At 43.4% G+C, this 19,746-nt stretch overlaps 1 protein-coding gene across 1 annotated transcript in view; it reads right to left on the minus strand.

Moving 5' to 3' along the window:
- The window catches only part of LOC143932952 (uncharacterized), a 156,608-nt gene extending 156,063 nt beyond the window's left edge, over positions 1-545 (minus strand). The window contains exon 1 of the mRNA XM_077455884.1: positions 477-545. Within this exon, the coding sequence (XP_077312010.1) occupies positions 477-545 (69 nt within the window). The remainder of the gene's footprint in view (positions 1-476) is intronic.
- Positions 546-19,746: the final 19,201 nt, after the last annotated feature.

Here is a 19,746-nt window from a genome sequence, read left to right on the forward strand (position 1 = left end):
CATTTATTCCCTATCTCCTTCACAAATTCTGTTTAGAAAAAGAACATTTTTGCAGAAGCAATACATACAAAAGTCTCAGTAGCTTTGTGTGGATCATTGTGGTTATGTTGAGCACTTAAAAAAGTTTTGCCTGCAGAAGTTAATTGGACCACTGCTGGATAGATTTTGTTGTCACTTTACATGTACTGTATTATCAAATATATGGATTCCATAGATCTTGAATTCTTATTGTTTTGTATACGTTTGCATTGATAAATATTTATAAGTAAATAATTGGAAAAAAAAACTTGTGTATATTTATTGAGGCATTACATGAACACGCTAGCCCACCTGCTTGTGAAACATGCTTCAATCAGTGGCGGCCAGTGCTGTATATTTTGGCAAACAAGACATCCCGTTGCCAATACCCCATCCCCCAGTCAGTCGGTCACGCACTTACACCAACACCCCCCCTGGTCGGTTGGCCCCGCACTTACCCCATCTAGGTCGTGAGTAGCTTTGGTTCCTTCCCGCATCTCCTCCTCCTCTGCGTCTTGGGCTTTCATGGCAGCTTCCTCCTCCCTCCTCCTTCCCTCAGTGCGGCCAATATGATCACTTCTCCTCTCAGCCAATTGGGTCTCACCCGCTTCCTGATTGGCCGGGAGGAAAATCATGAAGACAATAGCGAATATTAATTTGCTGTTGTCTGTGCTCCGAGCCCACCCTTTTTTGAAGCCAATTAGAGCCTCTTGCTTTAATCATGTGCTTCTAAAAACAAAAACACATTGGAATCCATGCGTCCAGCACCCCGCACATGGATTAGGGGGGCGGTGCCCCTGCATTCCTAATGGACAGGCCACCACCGGCTTCAATAATTATACCCAAAGTTTTTAATGGAGAGTAGATTCCCTTCTTTTTTTGCTTGGAAGTAAATGCATAAATGAATGTTAAAATCCAGTATAAATATAGAAAAATATATTAAAAAATGATTGCTTCATGTGTACTGTGTATGTGTAAACAAGCTATGGGTATAGCAGATGCAAGGAACTGAAGTATTGGGAATCTATACCAACTGATCGCTGAGTAAAATCAAATACAATTGTAATTGGTAACATAAATTAAATTATTAAATGAATGCTGACGGCATAGGAAGTTTTATTAAGAAAGACTTCAGTTTCAACAGCTAGAATTTTACTGATCCAAATGTGCTAAGGAGTTTAAGTTCTACAAGCTAGTGCTTACTATTTCAGATTTGCCTGAATCGAACCTTGTAACATTTACAAATCAATAATATAGTAAAGTAATAGGGTGACAGGTCTGTTTTACTTACTGACATGCTATAGCTGAATCTTCGGGGACATCACTGCAGCTGTGGAAAGCTCTCTATGTGGGATTGCTAGTAAACTTCTCTGGGAAGATATAAAGGGCCAGACAAAATAGTAGAGATGCAGAGTTATTGAGATTAATAATGTGCCAGGATCCAGATCTAAACCTGCGACCTCTGCTATATTTGGCAGGGTATCTTCTTGCTGAGCCACCTGAGATGCTGGAGAGATTCCTGCCTGTGTATTTATACAACTTTGCCTTATGTCTTGTTCCCTTTGAACCTTGAACCCTTTGTTCCTCCCATGAACTTCCTAATAAAGCCACGCCTTTGCACTTCCTGTTAGCCATATTATTGTGCTCTTTCCGGCCAATATCTTGCTCCTTTGTATACCTACATTTGTCCTTATCTCCACTACTACTCGTAACCAACCTTGGCATTTTCCTCGACTATACTTCTGCTTTATCCCAACCTGCAACCACTTGTTACCTTTGGCTTGTTTACTGACTATGGTTCTGCATGATCTCTATCTGCTATATCTGCTACTGGGCCCCTGGTTTCTCACCTCCTGGAGGGGGGGGGGGGTGAGTTCTGATACTAACACACAGCAAACCCATCTCCAACATCAGGAGCTTGGGTGAATGCCAGTTAGTTATTATACCCTTAGGACTTTGGGTGAGCCTGCATCATCTGCCAGGGTGACCTGCTTGTTCATCCAGTTGGTCAGTGGAAGCCCCTCTATGGCTACAGCTGCTAGTCTCAAAGCCTGAACGCTGACCATAACAATCAGTTTGTTTGCAAAGAGACAGAAACTATTAACAGAACCTTTGTGGTATACTACTGAGAGTAAGAACATGCCATGCTACATTGCAGGTGTCAGTAGTTGAAGGGCTGAAAGGAGAACTGCTGAACAAATTTCCTGGTGGTGGCAGGAGGTCTTGTTAGTCAGGTTTTGGCAGGACTGAGTCATCACAGAGCAACTAACAGTCACATGATCCCCACTATAGATGCTAACACACAAACAATTCCAATTTCCCATGTCTATGGTTGAACACATCCATTAAACATTTACTTCAATAAAACAAAATCAGAGGCACCTGGAGCCCAATTAATTAAATTTGGAGGCGTGGTTTAGAGCTACTTTGATTGATAAAGATACAATTGATTGATTAAGATTGCTGTAAAAGGCCAAGCATACAATCACGTGTAGTTCATCTGCATGAGGCTGGAAAGGAATACAAAGCATTTTTAAAGTGTTTAGGCATCCATCAGTCGACACTTAGACAAACTGCCTATAAATGGAGACTGTTTAATTCTGTAGGTACTCTTCTAGAAGTGGACTCCCCGTCAAGATGACTCCCAAGGCACAGTGCAGAATCCTTAATCAGGTAAATGATTAGTAAAGTAAAATCTAAAGGCTTGAAGACATCACTGGAACTGGCAAACATCCCTGTTTATGAGTAACATATGTAAGTCTTTGAACAATGCAGGGTGTCTATGGCAGAACACCACAGAGGAAACCGCTGCTCTCCAAATAAAGAGAGCACCATAACAAACCCCAACGCTAGCATAAAAATATTTGTTGACTGATGAAAAAAATTATTGAATTATTCGGGAAGAATAGACAGCACTATGTATGGACAAAAAAAAGAGCACAGATTACCAACATCAAAACATCATCCCAAAAGAAAGTTGGTGGAGTGGAAATCATTGTGCTTGCTTTTTTTGCTATTGTCTCTATAATGTCGAATCTTTTCTCTCTATGTCGAATCTTTTCTCTCTCTGTAGAATACTCTTGAACTAATGGAGCTAAGGTTAGGCACATTCAACCATTGGTTCGATGGACACAGATCGCTATTGTCAGCATCATGTCGAATCTCCTATCTATATCGAAGTGTTGTCGCAATAAAAACGAAAATAGAGCATTTGTTTATGTCGGATCTTTCGGTTTTCGGATTCTGCACGTTTATTATCGTTTGTTAAAACAATAGCGAAAATACCTGAAATTCAGGTGAAAATGCATTCGGATGAAAACGAATGCACATGTCTACTAAATACGTACCCTACACATGATAACATTAAGGACATGAATCATGTAAGGTCTAAATATAAAATTTTCATTATTATCATCTAGGAAGGATGCACTGGCCAGATTTCAGACAATATTAACCTCTCTCTCTTATGCATAAAGCTGAAGAATGAGGGGCTTGTGGAGTAATACAAATCCAATAGTTTAGTAATTGTTTAGTAAATTGAATATTAAATGGGGCTGAAACATACCTAGATTTTATAATATCCTTGTTTTTAACCATACAATGAAAAAATATTGATGTACCTTGATTACTTGCTTTTTTACTTCAAATAGAATTGACTTCCTGGCCAGTCCTGACTATCCTTTTAGAAAGGAAGAAATGCCAGAGTAGCAGAGAATGAATTTTTTTTTTTTTTTTGGAAATCTGCCAACCCTTAGTGAAGTGTGCACACCTGCAGCGTTCTTGGGAAAACTTACAAACTGACTTTATTTTGCCTTGGGTGTGATTCCAGACATTCTGCATCAGTTTGCCAGAACAATGTGATCTTCTCTATGCATTGCTGTTTGGTAGAAGGTCCACTTTATCCTCAAGTGTGCTTATTCTTAAAATCCTTACCTTTGTAAGGTACATACATTTACTATTACAGGTAGTCTTTCCTGAATGTGTGTACTAGGCATAAGGTATGACTAGAAAATGCATATATAACACAAACAGACAAACCTGAGAGCTGAACAATCAAAGAGAGAAATAATTAATGGACCCTGACAGCATAGCCATCGTAGTCTGGAGCAACAAACTTCACAAAATGCTGCACTTACAAAGAAGTGAAACTGGGCAACTAGACAATGACTTCACGCTGCTGCACATGCTTTCCAGGGAGCATTCCTAGGGGACTTGACTCTCTGTTCTGCTACTTGGGACACAGTGGTCAGCAGTATTTGATTATTGCATATGCAGGATCTTACATAGTTACATACATTGCCTTGCAAAAGTATTCACCCACCTTGGCATTTATCATGTTTTCTTGCCTCACAACCTGGAATTAACATGGATTGTTTGAAGATTTGCATCATTTAATTTACAGAACATGCCCACAACTTTGAAGATTTTTTTTTAATTATTATTATTGTGGAGCAAACAACAAATAGGACAAAATAACAGAAAAGGTCAATGTGCATAGCTATTCACCCCCTTAAACTCAATAATTTGTAGAGCTACCTTTTTGCGGCTATCACAGCTCCAAGTTGTTTTGGATAAGTCTCTATGACTTGCCACATCTTAGCACTGGGATTTTTGCCCATTCCTCCTTGCAAAACTGCTCCAGCTCCTACAAGTTGGATGCTTTGCGCTTGTGAACAGCAATCTTTAAGTCGAACCACAGATTTTCTATTGGATTGAGGTCTGTGCTTTGGCTAGGCCATTCCAACACATTTACATGTTTCCCCTTAAACCACTCAAGTGTTGCTTTAGCAGTGTGTTTGGGGTCATTGTCCTGCTGGAAGGCGAACATCTGTCCTAGCCCCAAATCATACACAGAGTGGTACAGGTTTTGCTCAAGAATATCCCTGTATTTAGCACCATCCATCTTTCCCTCAACTCTGACCAGTTTCCCAGTCCCAACCACTGAAAAATATCCCCACAGCATGATGCTGCCACCACCATGTTTCACTGTGGGAATGGTGTTTTTTTGGGTTATGTGATGTGTTGGGTTTGCGTCAGACATAGCATTTTCTTTAATGGCCAAAAATTTCAATTTTAGTCTCATCAGACCAGAGCACCTCTCTCTATACATTTTGGGAGTCTCCCACATGCCTTTTCGCAAACTCAAATGTGCCATTTTGTTTGCTTTCTTCTGGCCACTCTGCCATAAAGCCCAACTCTATGGAGCGTACAGCTTATTGTCGTCCTATGTACAGATACTCCAGTCTCTGCTGTGGAACTCTGCAGCTCCTCCAGAGTTACCTTAGGTCCCTGTGCTGACTCTCTAATTAATGCCCTCCTTGCCTGGTCCACTAGCTTTGGTGTACGGTCGTCTCTTGGCAAGTTTGCTGTTGTGCCATGTTCTTTCCATTTGGTTATGATAGATTTGATAATGCTCCTAGGGATCATCAAAGATCTGGATATTTTTTTTTATAAACTAACCCTGACTTGCACTTCACATTGTCCCTTACTTGTTTGGAAAGTTCCTTGGTCTTCATGGCAGTGTTTGGTTAGTGGTGCCTCTTGCTTAGGTGTTGCAGCCTCTGGGGCCTTTCAAAAAGGTGTGTATATGTAATGACAGATCATGTGACTTAGAGGTGGACATCATTTCTCTAAGTATGTGACTTCTAAAGGTAATTGGTTGCACCATAGCTTTTTATGGGCTTCATAACAAAGGTGTTGACTACATACGCACATGCCAATTATCAGTTTTTTATTTCTGAAAAATAGTTTTATGCATATATTTCTCTAATTTTACTTCACCAACTTAGACTATTGTGTTCTGATCCATCACATATAATTCAGATTAAAAAAAACATTGAACTAAAGGCTGTAATGTAACAAAATAGATAAAATGCCAATGGGGCTGAATACGTCTGCAAGGCACTGTAGTTACATAGTAGGGGAGGTTGAAAAAAGGCTGTAATGTAACAAAATAGGTAAAATGCCAACGGGGGGGTGAATACTTCTGCAAGGCACTGTAGTTACATAGTAGGTGAGGTTGAAAAACAACACAAGTCCATCAAGTCCAACCTATGTGTGTGAATATATGAGAGTATTACATTGTATATCCCTGTATGTTGCGGTTGTTCAGGTGCTTATGTAATAGGTTTTGATACTATTGATGCCTCCCCCACTCACACCACCGCTTGTGGAAGGGAATTGCACATCCTTGCTGCTCTTACAGTAAAGAACCCTCTGCGTAGTTTAAGGTTAAACCTCTTTTCTTCTAATTTTAATGAGTGACCACTTGTGTTGTTTAACCAGTACGGTATTAAATCCAAATGCAAACATTCATTATATTGCAGATTACCAATTCTTAGATGTGATGGTTGCATTATTTTTATTTTTTTAGGCTTTCTTTTATATTTTCCAAAGGTCTTTTTTTAACAAATAGCATAGTCATACAGAGCCAAATGACTAAGACAATAATCCAGAGTGTACAACATAACTTAAAGTACAGCATAATTATGGAATAAGGGGGAAACCCAATGAGTAAATTATTGCAATAAACAAAGTGATCCACAGTATGAAAGTGAGGTTCAGATGGTCTTAAGGCTCGACTCACATTATTGCGAATTGGATACAGGTTTCTCACATCCAATTCGCATGACAGGAGAGTGTGCCCGGCCCACAATGGAGCCAGTTCACACAGCTCCAAGGGGGCATGGTCCGCATTTGGAAAGGGTCTTGCACGTCTTTGGGTTTGTTTCAGGTGCGAATTCAGGCAAAAATTCACACCTGATTCACACCTGAATTGGTGAACAGGGAAAGCCTGGACACCCTGCTGTGAGCCACAGCATATGTGAACCCAGCCTAAAGGTTAGAACATATTTGTGACAAGGAAAAACGTGATAATTACTGTGCTAAAATTGCGGTGAAAAATTACGTACAGTAGCTACATACAAATGTGCCGAAAATTCCTAAAAACTAAAAGGGACAAATACAGCGCTAAATAAAATAGAATATATATAGTGAAATATAGAAAAAAAGTCCACTAGAGTTCATCAAAATGAATAATGGATTCTCGGAGCTGGAAGATCAATCCTGCATGGGGGAGAACGGCAAACAGCTGTGCATAGATGAATGGTAAGATCTGGATAAACTGGTATGATGAAATACTCTTACCGGAAAAGATGGACCTGTGTGTCAGTGACACCAGATCATACGAGCATGTAGCGATAATCGCTTGGAGCGGCCGACTCTGTGAGATCCTTCACCATCCACAAGCCTCCAAGGGGATAGGTGGACCAAAACATTAACAGCCAGGGCATCCAAAAAGTGTTTCTCAAATCGATCAGTAAGCATAAGGAGCGAGTAGCATGTAAAAAAAAAAAAAAAAAGGCTCCCAATGGTGTAGAATCAAGGGTATCAATTGACATTTTTATTTCGAAAAATGGCAAATACATAAAATGGGTATCAAAAAAATATGTGATCACATGGTTAAAAAGCAATATAGGAAGCGTAAGAAGCACCCCTACGCGTTTTGTCCAAAATAGGACTTCAACTGGGGCATCAAAAACGCAAATGAGCAGACCTGCCCAAACACAACCTTTTTTTTCCGTCGGACTAGGCTCTTGTCCTCATCAACATGGGGACAAGGTGCTTTGGGGTGGGGGGGCCGCAGGGCCCCCCTTCCCCAAAGCATCTCCCATGTTGAGGGCACGCGGCCTGGTACGGCTCAGGAGGGGGGCACTCGCTCATCCCCACGCTCTTTCCTGACCGGCCGGGCTGTGTGCTCGGATAAGGGTTTGATATGGACTTTGAGGGGGACCCCATGCTGTTTTTTCAGAGTAGGGCTTCCCCTTTAAGTCCATAACAGGTGACTGGGCCAGTGGCGTGTCAATCTCGCAGATGGAGGTGGCAACATTGACCTCCTTCGCTAGTCTACCTGGAGCCGCATTCAAAATGAACGGACTTTCCTCCGTGTGCGGGAAAGTCCATTCATTTCAAAAGTCTGGCCGTCTAGCACACAGACGGCCGGATTGTCCGCTGGACTGCCGAGTCTGGCAGACAATTTGGAGTCAAAACTTCTTTGTAAGTCTGCCAGACTTTTGGCAAAAAAAAAGTCCGCCGGAGCCCACACACAGGCAGATTGTCCGGCGTACTCTGGTCCACCGGACCAAGTCCTCCAGATAGTCCGATCGTGTGTACGGGCCATTAGTCTTCAAATGGGGTTGCCTTCTACAGTTGCTGTTTTTTTAACTACATGATATGGACGTTCATAAGCAAAATTAATTGTTTTCTTGTCATTATTCCTCTTGTGACTGTTTATATGCTATTTTAATTTGCCCTTTTTCCCCTCCTCCCCCCTTCCCCTCATCTCCCCCCCCCCCCCTGCTCTGAAATATACAGTGTAGTAGTTAGCGCTCACTCTACCCACCTGTATACCAGCACATTATAACTTATGATTGATTTCAAAAGCTTCTCCCTCTCCCAGTCTAAATTCTGTTGTACAGGAACTGCAAAAATCTGCTACCGAGTAGCATTCAAATGAACTGCTTGAATTAAACATATTTATAATGTAATAATGATCACAGAAATGTATTCATTTGTCTATTTTAATCTTACTGCAGTTTAGCTTCAAACATTCCATGCAGAAATTAAAGTGTTTCTTGGAAAAAAAGCTGGGAATACATTCCATTCAATCTGGGCTACACTTCATTAAATCAGGTACATATTTAGAGAATGGATTACTGATCCGCATGAAACACCATCTGACAAGCTTGTAATGGTAGGCCAATTTTTACGTTATCTTAAATTGATAATGTCTTTGCCAAAAGACAATTTTTTTATGTCTAATACCTGAAATATATGTTGCATGAGTCTGGGTGAGGGAGAGGGAGCATTTTTGAGAAAGTGTAAAATCAATGCTGAAGTTTATAATGACAGTCTTGCTGTAGAACCAGCTGTAACATTCCATAGTTTATAGCTATGTCACCACCTATTATAGCATTTAGTCTGCCAGAAGATAAAATAGAGTACATCTGCTAGATATATCTGCTGGTATTCTAGGTTATACATATAACAAGTGCAGACAAGGGCATGGCTGCAAAATTCCTTAAGCACTTAACCACTTAAGAACCGAGCCTCTTTTTTTACAATTGTTGTTTACAAGTTAAAATCGTTTTTTTTTTTTGCTAGAAAATTACTTAGAACCCCCAAACATTATATATAAATATTTTCTAGCACCTTGGAGAATAAAACGGTTGTTGCAATACTTTCTGTCACACCGTATTTGTGCAGTGGTCTTACAAGCGCACTTTTTTCGTAAAAAAATATTTAATTTAACCACTAGGGATCCGCGGTATAGCCGAATGATGGCTACAGAGCGGACCTCCTTAGCCGGGACGACGTCTATTGACGTCGTCCCGTGCACGAGCGGCCTGCGCGCTCTGTTTTCAGCGAGTCTATGAGACTCGCCTGATCACGGATCGAAGCAAGGGGTCGATCCCGACCGCTTACCACGTGATCAGCTGTCAGGCAATGACAGCTGATCATGTGATCACAACAGAGCCGGTAATCGGCTATTTTCCTCCTCGCACTGACAGCGCGAGGAGAAAAAAAAAAGCCGATCACCGGCGGCCGTGAGAGGGACTTCAGTCCCGATCACGGCCAGGCCATCAGTGCCCACCTGCCCCCTGCCAGTGCAACATATATATAGTAAATGTGCCACCCATCAGTACCACCCCTTAGTGCCCATAGTGCCACCCATTAGTGCCCATAGTGCCACCCATCAGTGCCCACAGTGCCACCTATCAGTGCCCACAATCTGCCTCAACAACAGTGCTGCACCTCATATGCCACATATCCGTGCCCATAAGTGTCATCTACCAGTGCCCATCAGTGCCCACCAGTGCCGCCCATCAGTGCCACCTATCAGAGCCACCTATCAGTGCCACCTATCAGTGCCCATCTATCAGTGGTACCTATCCGTGCCCATCCATGCCCATCTGTGCCACCCATCTGTGCCACCTATCTGTGCCACCCATCCGTGCCATCTTATCTGTGCCCATCTTTGCCCATCAGTGCCGCCTTATCTGTGACCATCAGTGCTGCCTTATCTGTGCCTATCAGTGCCACCTTAACCATGCCTATCAGTGCCCACCAGTGCAGCCTATCAGTGCCCACCAGTGCCGCCTCATCAGCGCATTTAAATGAAGGAGAAAAATGACCTGTTTGCAAAATTTTATAACAAACTATGAAACATGATTTTTATTTTTTTTTGCACCTTTTTTTGTTTGTTTAGCAAAAAATAAAACTCCCAGCTGTAATTAAATACCACCAAAAGAAAGCTCTATTTGTGGGAGAAAAATGATAAAAATTTCATTTGGGTACAGTGTTGTATGGCCGCGCAATTGTCATTCAAAGTGCATCAGCACTGAAAGCTGAAAATTGGTCTGGGCAGGAGGGGGGTTTAAGTGCCCAGTAAGCAAGTGGTTAATTAAAAAATAAGACAAAAGTAATTTTTTTATATTGTAATAAGATTTTTATGTCAGGTAAATTTATATCCAACATGTCACACTTCAAAATTGCGCCCCCGCTTGTGGAATGGCGACAAACTTTTACCCTTAAAAATCTGCATAGGCGATGTTTAAAAATTTCTACAGGTTACCAGTTTTGAGTTACGGAAGAGGTCTAGATGTAGAATTATTGCTCTCTCTCTATCAATCGCGGTGATACCTTACATTTATGGTTTGAATGTGCATATGCATATGCGTTCGTTTCTACACGCCAGCTCATCAGGACAGGGCACTTTTTATTTTGAGACTGTCTTTTAAAAAAAATAATTGGGTTACTTTTACTCCTATTATAAGGAATGTAAACATCCCTTGTAATAGAAAAAATGCATGACAGGACCTCAGATCTCCTATTTACACTAAAATGCAATAAACAACAAAAAAGTATCACTTGAAAAAAAAAAAAATCTCCTTTAAGCGCTATTGGCGGAATTGATGTTTGACGTCGCTTCCGCCCTTCCATGCTATGGAGCCAATCCAGCGACTATCTTCCCTTCAGTCGGCAGTCAGGCATCCACGGGAGAAGACGCGATTGTCTCCGCCGCTACCGGTGGCCCAGTAAGCTGCGGAGATGACCGAAACACGGCGGAAGAGGCTTTGATTACACCTCTCCTGTCGACGAAAAAATCTCGTGGCAAATCCTCCGCAGAGACAGCTTTTATCTTAAACAGAAACACACCCCATTCCCGAAAATACTGGGGTTATGGTAGCAGCTATTTAGCGTCAAAGCACCTATTTAGCGTCAATGTACCGACGCAAAGGACCAACCCTCTTTTTGACACTTGTTTACAAGTTAACATAAGTTTAAATGGTTACTTAGAGCCCCCAAACATGATATATATATTTTTTTCAGACAACCTAGAGAATAAAATGGCGGTCATTGCAATACTTTATGTGACACCGTATTTGCGCAGCAGTCTTACAAGCTTAATTTTTTGGGAAAAAATACACTTTTTTAAATAAAAAAAATAAGACGACAGTAAAGTTAGCCCAATTTTTATCTATAATGTCAAAGATAATGTTGATACCCAACATATCATGCTTCAAAATTGCGCCCACTCGTGGAATGGCGACAAACTTTGGCACTTAAAAATCTCCATTGGCGACGTTTAAAAATTTCTGCAGGTCACCAGTTTTGAGTTACAGAGGAGGTCTACAGATAGAATTTTTGCTCTCGCTCTAATGGCAATACCTCCCATTTGTGGTTTGAACACTGTTTTCATATGCGGGTGCGACTTACGTATGTGTTCACTTCTGCGCGTGAGCTCCGTGGGGCGGGCAGTTTAAAAAAAAAAAACATTTCTTATTTATCTTACATTTTATTTTTTTTTGTAATTGTTTATTTTAAATTTTCAACATCATACAGAAGAAAATATACATGAGATATGAATATTAACGTATCAAAAATGCAGGTATACTTTGATTACAAGGCATACAAAATCTAAACATATAGAGGCATAGCGATGTGATCTTCCACCGTATCTTTAAGGGGGTTATAGACAGAATCTGTAAACAGACTATGTAACATCAAAGAGAGCTTTAAGGAAAAAAAATAAAAATAAAAAATAGATTTCAGACCTTCTCTCGGGGACATGTATGTATCCAGGTTTATCTAAGTAGGAGCAATCCCATCAGAACCATATGTAGACTCATCCCATGTTGACCAAATTTTAGAAAATTTCTGCATCTTATCCTCCACTACGGCCGTCAAGTGTTCCATTCTGCGTATGTCAGCTACAGTGGTGATCAATTGCGGAAGTGTAGGTGGAGAGGTGGACAACCATAACCTGGGTATGACCCTTTTAGCAGCCAATAAGATAAAGGACAACAATCTGCGCAAGGCCTTAGAAATACCAGAGAAAGGGAGGCCTAGCAGATAATGCATGGGCGTCAGGGGAATAGGAGTGCCAGCCAGTGTTTCTAACAGATTTTGGACTTGGAGCCAGAACTGGTGGACTAGGGGGCAGTCCCAAAAAATATGGTAGTGAGAGCCGACTTCCCCACCACATCTCCAGCATTGTTTCGAAATTAACCTGTTACGGGCATGTAGAATATCTGGAGTCCTATACCAGTGCATTAGAACTTTGTAAGCAGTTTCCTTGTGGGTCACACATCGAGATATTCTGGAAGTGTGCTCCCATATGTTCCCCCAGTCCACCAGGGAAATATCGTGTTGTAGAATCTGAGACCATTTCCTCATGTAGTGGTGGGTGTTCACCGTCATAGGTATGGCGTCATGTAATATCGTGTAAATAGTAGAGATCAGTCTGGGTTCGTAAGGACCCTTAGCACATAGGCTCTCAAAGTCTGTGGGTTTGTCCAGAGTCAGAGAGGGGGACCTGATAGAGAAAAAGTGTCTGATCTGTAAGTATGAATGTAGAAGCCTTTGGGGGATCTGGTGTTGCTTTTGCAAGGTGGGAAAAGTCAATAAATGGCGTGTCGCCGGGTTAACAAAGTGTCGGAGTTGAAAGAGTCCCGCTTGGGTCCATGGTAGCATACGATCATAGGACAGGCTATCTGGGATGTCTGGGTTAAATAGGATATTTAAAAGCGGTGGACACGGTGAGGATAGGGAAAAGCGGTCATTGCACCTTTTCCAGATATTCAACGTGAACAACATGGGAGCTAGGCATATGCGCCGTAATTGGGGCATATGAAGGGCAGTAGAAGGCCAAAGCATATAGCAAGGATGTACCGGGGCTGTAACACTCATTTCTATTTCTGACCATCTATTTGGGGCCTTCCGGGAGGTCCAGGAGGTAAGAACTCTCAGGTGTGTGGCATAATAGTATTTAATGAAATCTGGGCCTCCGAGCCCCCCCCTATTCCTCCGAGCCAGGACCACTGTCCCCGCTAACCTGTGGGAAGCGTTATTCCAAACAAAACGGAGGCTTCTCCTTTGAAGGGATTTCAACTGTGACATAGGGATAGCCACAGCTAGAGTTTCAAACAAATATAATAACTTAGGGAGGATAGACATTTTAAGGACATTGATTCGGCCCAACAGGGATAGGGGGAGAGATGTCCAGTATGTCAGCAAACGATTAATTTCTGAGAACAGGGGGGGGAAATTGGCCTTATATAAAGTATCATAGGAAGCAGTAATGCGAACCCCCAGGTATTTAAGTGAGTGAGGACACCAGTGGTAATTATACTTACTTTGAAGCGAGGATAAGAGGGACGGGGTTATGTTTACAGGTAATGCTTCGGTTTTAGTATCATTAATTTTGAAACCCGAGAGGCTACCAAAAGTGGATAGTAGGTGGTGAAGGTGTGGTAGGGATGTGTGCGGGTGGGTGAGAGTTAGGAGGACATCGTCCGCGAATAAGGATATTTTATATTCTGCGTTGCGGAGGCAGACTCCTTTAATATCTGAACATTCCCGTATAGCCGCAGCTAGGGGTTCCAGACTGAGGATAAAGAGCAATGGCGATAGAGGGCAACCCTGTCTCGTACCGTTGCTAAGGGAAAACGGACGGGACAGATGGGAGGAGAGTTGTACCTGGGAGGTGGGCTTCGAGTATAGGGCTTGGAGGGCGTGAATAAAGGGGCCTGAAAATCCAAAGTGGTTTAGTATCGCAAACATAAATGGCCAGCTAAGGCGGTCAAATGCCTTTTGGGCATCTAAACTGAGTATCAAAGCGGGGTTTTTAGTTTTAGTAAGCAGGTCTATAAGGTCAATTGTGCGGCGGGTATTGTCCCCCGCATGTCTTGTGGGAACGAAACCCACCTGATCTCTATGGATCAACGCTGGCAGCAGTAGAGAGAGCCTGTTCGCTAGAATCTTGGTAAAGATTTTGTAATCAGAGTTCAATAAGGCTATGGGACGATAATTGTCAGGGAGGGAAGGATCCTTATCTGGTTTAGGGATAGTGGTTATGACTGCATGTAGGAACGAGGGGTGTGGTATTGTGCCCTGGAGCAGTGAGGAGAATAGGGTCAGCAGGTGTGGGGACAGGGATTCTAGGAACGTCTTATAATAGGAGTATGGAAGGCCATCTGGTCCTGGGGCCTTATGTGTGGGGAGATGTTTAATTACGTCAACTAGTTCGTCATTGGAGATAGGTTGGTTTAAGGAGGAGCGTTGCTCTGGTGAGAGTTTTGGGAGGTGAATAGATGATAGGAAGGAGTCCAACCTGTCTTGTGGGAACTGATCCTGTGTGCCCGTGTTCAGGCAGTTGTAAAGTTTGTTATAATATTCTCTGAATACTCCGGACATGGTCTGAGGGCAGTGCGTTGGTGTACCGTCTGATTGCATTATACAATCAGGAATGGATAAAAAGGGCCGGGGCTTAAGTTTGTGGACAAGCATCCTATGTGGTTTGTCTGCAAACTCATAGAACTTTCGCTTAGACCATAACATTGATTTTGAAATGTCTTTTGCGTCTATAGCCTTAATGTGGTTGCGAATAGTAGTCACTGCACGCAAGCGATCCACCGTAGGGGAGCGGAGTAACCACGCCTCCGCGACCTGCAGCTGGGTCACAAGCTCCACCCTCAGCCTAACAGAGTCCCGCTTCAGACGTGAGCCAGCTGAGATGCACTCCCCCCTAAAAACTGCCTTGTGGGCCTCCCACACGGTAGATATATCTGAAATGGAGCCTACATTGAGATGGAAAAACTCCTCCAGTCTCTTGAGCAGTCTATCTTTGGTTTCAGCATGTCGCAATAGAGACTCATTCAGTCTCCAGTGGCAAGTTTTAGGTGATGCGTTATGGAGCGTCACATTGAGAGTGATGGGAGCGTGATCAGACCACGTGATAGGCTCTATTTCAGAAGATACCACATTGGGTAGCAAGGGTGCAGTTATTAGAAAGTGGTCCAGTCGGGAATACAATTTATGTGGGGGGGAGAAAAAGGTGTATTGGCGATGGGTGGGATGTTTCACTCTCCATGCATCAAAGAGATTGTGGGAGCGGATTAGTTTGCGAAAGGAGGTGGACAGTTTAAGAGTTTGGAGGGACGGGGTTTGTTGAGAGAGTGCTAATCTATCCCTACCAGGGGACATACACATGTTGAAATCCCCACCTATGATTGCGAAAGGCTGAGAGAAGGAGCGCAGCCGATCCAATACTCTAGTGAGGAAGCCAATTTGTCCCGTATTAGGGGCATAAATGTTAGTTAAGGTAAAGGAGGTGTTCAGATGAGAACAGTTCAGGAGTATAAACCGACCTTGGGGATCTAGGATCGAAGCAAGGATCCGTATAGGGCATGAACGTTTAATCAAAATGGCTACTCCAGCCTTCCCAGATGGGCTGGAGGCCATAAAAACAGTAGGGTACAGCTTGGAGGCAAATTTAAATGAGCCCTCTGGGCGGAAGTGCGTCTCCTGAACCATTATCACATCAGCCCCTGAGGATTTGAATTCCCGCAGGGCTAGCCAGCGTTTTCTTAAGGAATTCAAGCCCTTAACATTACAGGAAAATATTTTTAGAGCCATAATACATTCATGGAATAATTAGCAGATGATATTGGAATCTGGTACATGTGGTTGGAGTGCTCTGATCTAAGGAGGTCTGGAAGAGGCATATACACATCAGCATTTCCTAGTAACATAAAATTGTATGTCAAGTTTACAACCTGCAGCGACATATAAAAACCAGGACAGGTCAAAAAAGGACCTGGTAAAAACTTTGAAAAATTGAAAAAAATAACCTGAGTAAAATATAGAGAGACAAAAATGAAGAGACAAAAAACAAAAAACATAAAACATGTATCTTGAAAGCCTGAAGGATATAAAATCTTCAGGGAGCCAAGGCAGAATACCTTGGACCTATAAAGGGACATAACAAACATTTGGAGTGGTAAACTATGTACCGCTCCCGCAAAGAATGATTAACCTCGGACTCTTAACATTTGAACAGTGGTCAGACATACCACCATCGACTGGGAGTACAATACCAGCTGGAGGGGCCCCGCGGGGGGGGGGGGGGGAGGAGGCTCGTTGAGCACTACAGAAATGGGAGAGATTTAAAGTTAGGGGGATGTTCCCCGAAGAGTTCCTGAAGAGGCCCGATAGGTTCCTGGAAACCAAGGGTAAGGAGGTGCAATTCGGACAGGCGCCGGAACTTCAGGCAGGTTGTTTAGGCACGTTGGGGCGTTGCGGTGTGGAGAAGCCTCTCTGATGTCTCCGACGAACTGGGGTCCAAATTGCCGTAGGGGCTTGGAGAGGTTTGGGGGCCAGAGCGGGCGGGGGGAGTTGGAGGTCCTCTTCCGGGACAGGTGGGAGGCCCAAATTGCGAATGAAGGCCTCACATTCATGCAATTCTCTGATAGAGTATTGTGTGCCATCTTTGGATGCTGACAGCCGAAAAGGGAAACCCCATCTGTAGGGGATTTGGTGTAGTTGGAGGTGTGCAGTGATTGGTCGGAGGTTGCGCCTTTTGGCCAAGGTGATGGGAGAAAGGTCGCTGAAGATCTGGATCTTAGAGCCTTTGAAGTCGATGCGATTTTTATTGCGTGTGGCTGCAGTTAAAGCTTCCTTGCTGTCATAATAGTGGAAACGGACTATAATGTCCCTTGGATTGGATCCAGGAGGAGGTTTAGGGGCCAAAGATCTATGGGCTCTGTCTAGACGCCAATCGATATCTGGTATGTGCGGAGCCAGAGTGACAAACAGATCAAGCAAGTATACCCGCAACTCCTTATCACTGACTGTTTCAGGGACTCCACGAATCCTCACGTTTGAGCGACGTTCTCTATTTTCCAAATCTTCTTGTTGTAGTTGTATTTGGGAGACTGTGTGTTTAAGAAATGCGTTTTCGTCCTCCAATACGTGCATGTATTGCACATTCTCATCAAATTTAGATTCCAAAGTGGCAGTACGCTCTCCAAGCTGGTCGATCTCACCCCTAAGCTCCCGAGCAAGCTTTCCAACCTCTGTAGCTATATTGCGTGTCAAATCTTGTAGGAGTGTCTGTAGTTTCAGGTCCAGGACCGTTACCGTAATTGCTTCGGCAGGATTTGTTTGCTGGGTAGAGCCACCTTTGTGAAGAGAACTAGGTGTGGAGGGCAGGGAGTCGGTGGCCTCTAGTGGTTCTGCCAGCGTGTGTAAGGCTGGAGATTGCGATCTGTGTAGGTATCGCTCCATGACGTGTGCAGGACGGGAGGTCGATGGCGGGATAAAGCCTTGATATATATTCTTTTGAAAACCAACTTTGCCCATGTAGTATCCGGAGGGGTCCGGGGGGCAGCTGATAATGACCCTGTGTATGTGAGAGCTTATGAAGCGGTGCAGGGTCCCTTAGGAAAGGAGCGGTATATTAAGCCATACTAAGACATGGTGTCAGCGTTGTTAGTCGCCCATGAGTTCTGCTAGTTTGCGCTGATTCCAACAACTGAAATTATGAAAGTCTCAGGAGAAGGGGGGTATGTCTCTTTAGGGGCTTGTTGAAGAGGCTGTGTAGGGAGAGCTGACTGGTGAATAGATGACTCCCGTGAACTGACCGTAGCCGTCTGCCTTGATGGTCAAGCAATTTACCCAGACCAGGGGGGGGGCCACGGAGATTCCGAGCGGAGATGGCGGAGGCCAAGCCAGGTGTAGCCTGGAGAAGGGGCCTTAGCTGGAGCTCTAACCCACTAGGGCGGTAGTCAGGCTGTGAAGGGCCTGAACCCAGGAGGAGGCCGGGTCGGAGAGAGGGCCGTGGAGCCGTGGGGATGGGGAGAGTGTCCAGAACACAGTGGGACGAGGTCTGGGGAAAGCAAGGGCCCCCTGGGCTAAGACAGTGCCTCACCTGCGGACCGTGGAGCTCACAATCACCGCCTCTTCCTCAGCTGTCTTGGGATCTTGGAGCGTGGGGGGAGAGGATGGCAGCTGTAGTGTCCAGATTCCAGTGAGTGGGCCCCCTGCCAGGTGCTGGGGCAGAAAGGTGTGGTAGTTGGCAGGCTTCACTGGGCCTTGCTAGGCCTCACTAGGCCGCATCCGCGGCAGACAGTCCCGGGGGCCCCTCGGACCTCCAGAGGTCCCCCATTAGTGACTAGGGCCGACCAGGTGGCAAGGGGAGCCGTGCAGCCCACCAGGAGGGCCTCCGTTAGCGTGATTAAGGAGGGTGGAGGCCGGGAAGACGGCCGCGGCGTCCTCCCGCCGGGCGCTGTTGTAGGAAAGAGCGGGCCTTACATTTTATTTTTCATTTTTACTCAATGTCCTATAAAAAATAAAAATAAAAAAATGGGTCACTTTTATTCCTATTACAAGGAATGTACTGTAAACATCCCTTATAATAGAACAAAAGCATGACAGGTCCTCTTAAATGTGAGCTCTGGGGTTAAAAAGAACTTAGATCTCAAATTTACACAAAAATGCAATAAAAAAAATAAATAAATGAAATGTCATTTAATTAAAAAAAAATCCCCTTTAAGAGCATTGGGAGGAAGCGATGTTTGATGTTGCTTCTGCCCTCCAATGCTATGGAGCCGAGCAGGGGCCATCTTTCCCTCACTCAGCATCCAGGCAGTGAGGGGAGCGCATGCGATCGTCTCTGCCACTACCGACGGCTCCGGTCAAATCATGATATAACAATGGCATGATTCCTTCCCTAATTCGTTTGAAAAGTATAGGAAATAGAAATGGGAATTTAAATGAAGCATGTCATTGTGGGTAGTAATAATATGTATAAATGAATAAATGTCATTGAACCCTGAGGGTAGTCCATGATTTTTAAAGCATATCAAATAAAATATAATACAGATATAATCATAAAAGATTAAAATATATTTTTTAAAAATAATGCATTCAATGCAAATAAATCAATGAATTTAATTAATACAATTCTTACAAAAAGATACATAAATCAAAAAATGTACAAATCAAAATACATAACATGATACAGATACAGACAAGAAAGAGTAATATTGATGGAATTCATGATTGAACAAGCTTTAACTAGGCACCCTTAGTTGAAGACCCAATGCGTTTTTTGGCTTTCTGACAATCATCAGGGGTAAGATGCACATGTTTAGTAAAAAATAATAAGGTAGCTATTAATAAATAGAACCTTCTAATGAAAGGAAATTGTCAGAGACAGCCACTTACTAAAAAATACTTACAGAGTGAAACCCACAAGTTGTGCTCAATTCCAGCAATGGGATTGAATGCTGGTCTGGAACAAACTGTCTCAACCGAGGTTGAGGTAGGGTTATACCCACTTCCCCCGTCCCTCCCGAAAAGTCAGAGAAAGGGCCAGGGGAAACC

Source organism: Lithobates pipiens, unplaced genomic scaffold (genome assembly GCF_037356315.1).
Source record: "Lithobates pipiens isolate NorthernLeopardFrog02 unplaced genomic scaffold, aLitPip1_a1.2 Scaffold_27, whole genome shotgun sequence".
NCBI lineage: Eukaryota > Metazoa > Chordata > Amphibia > Anura > Ranidae > Lithobates > Lithobates pipiens.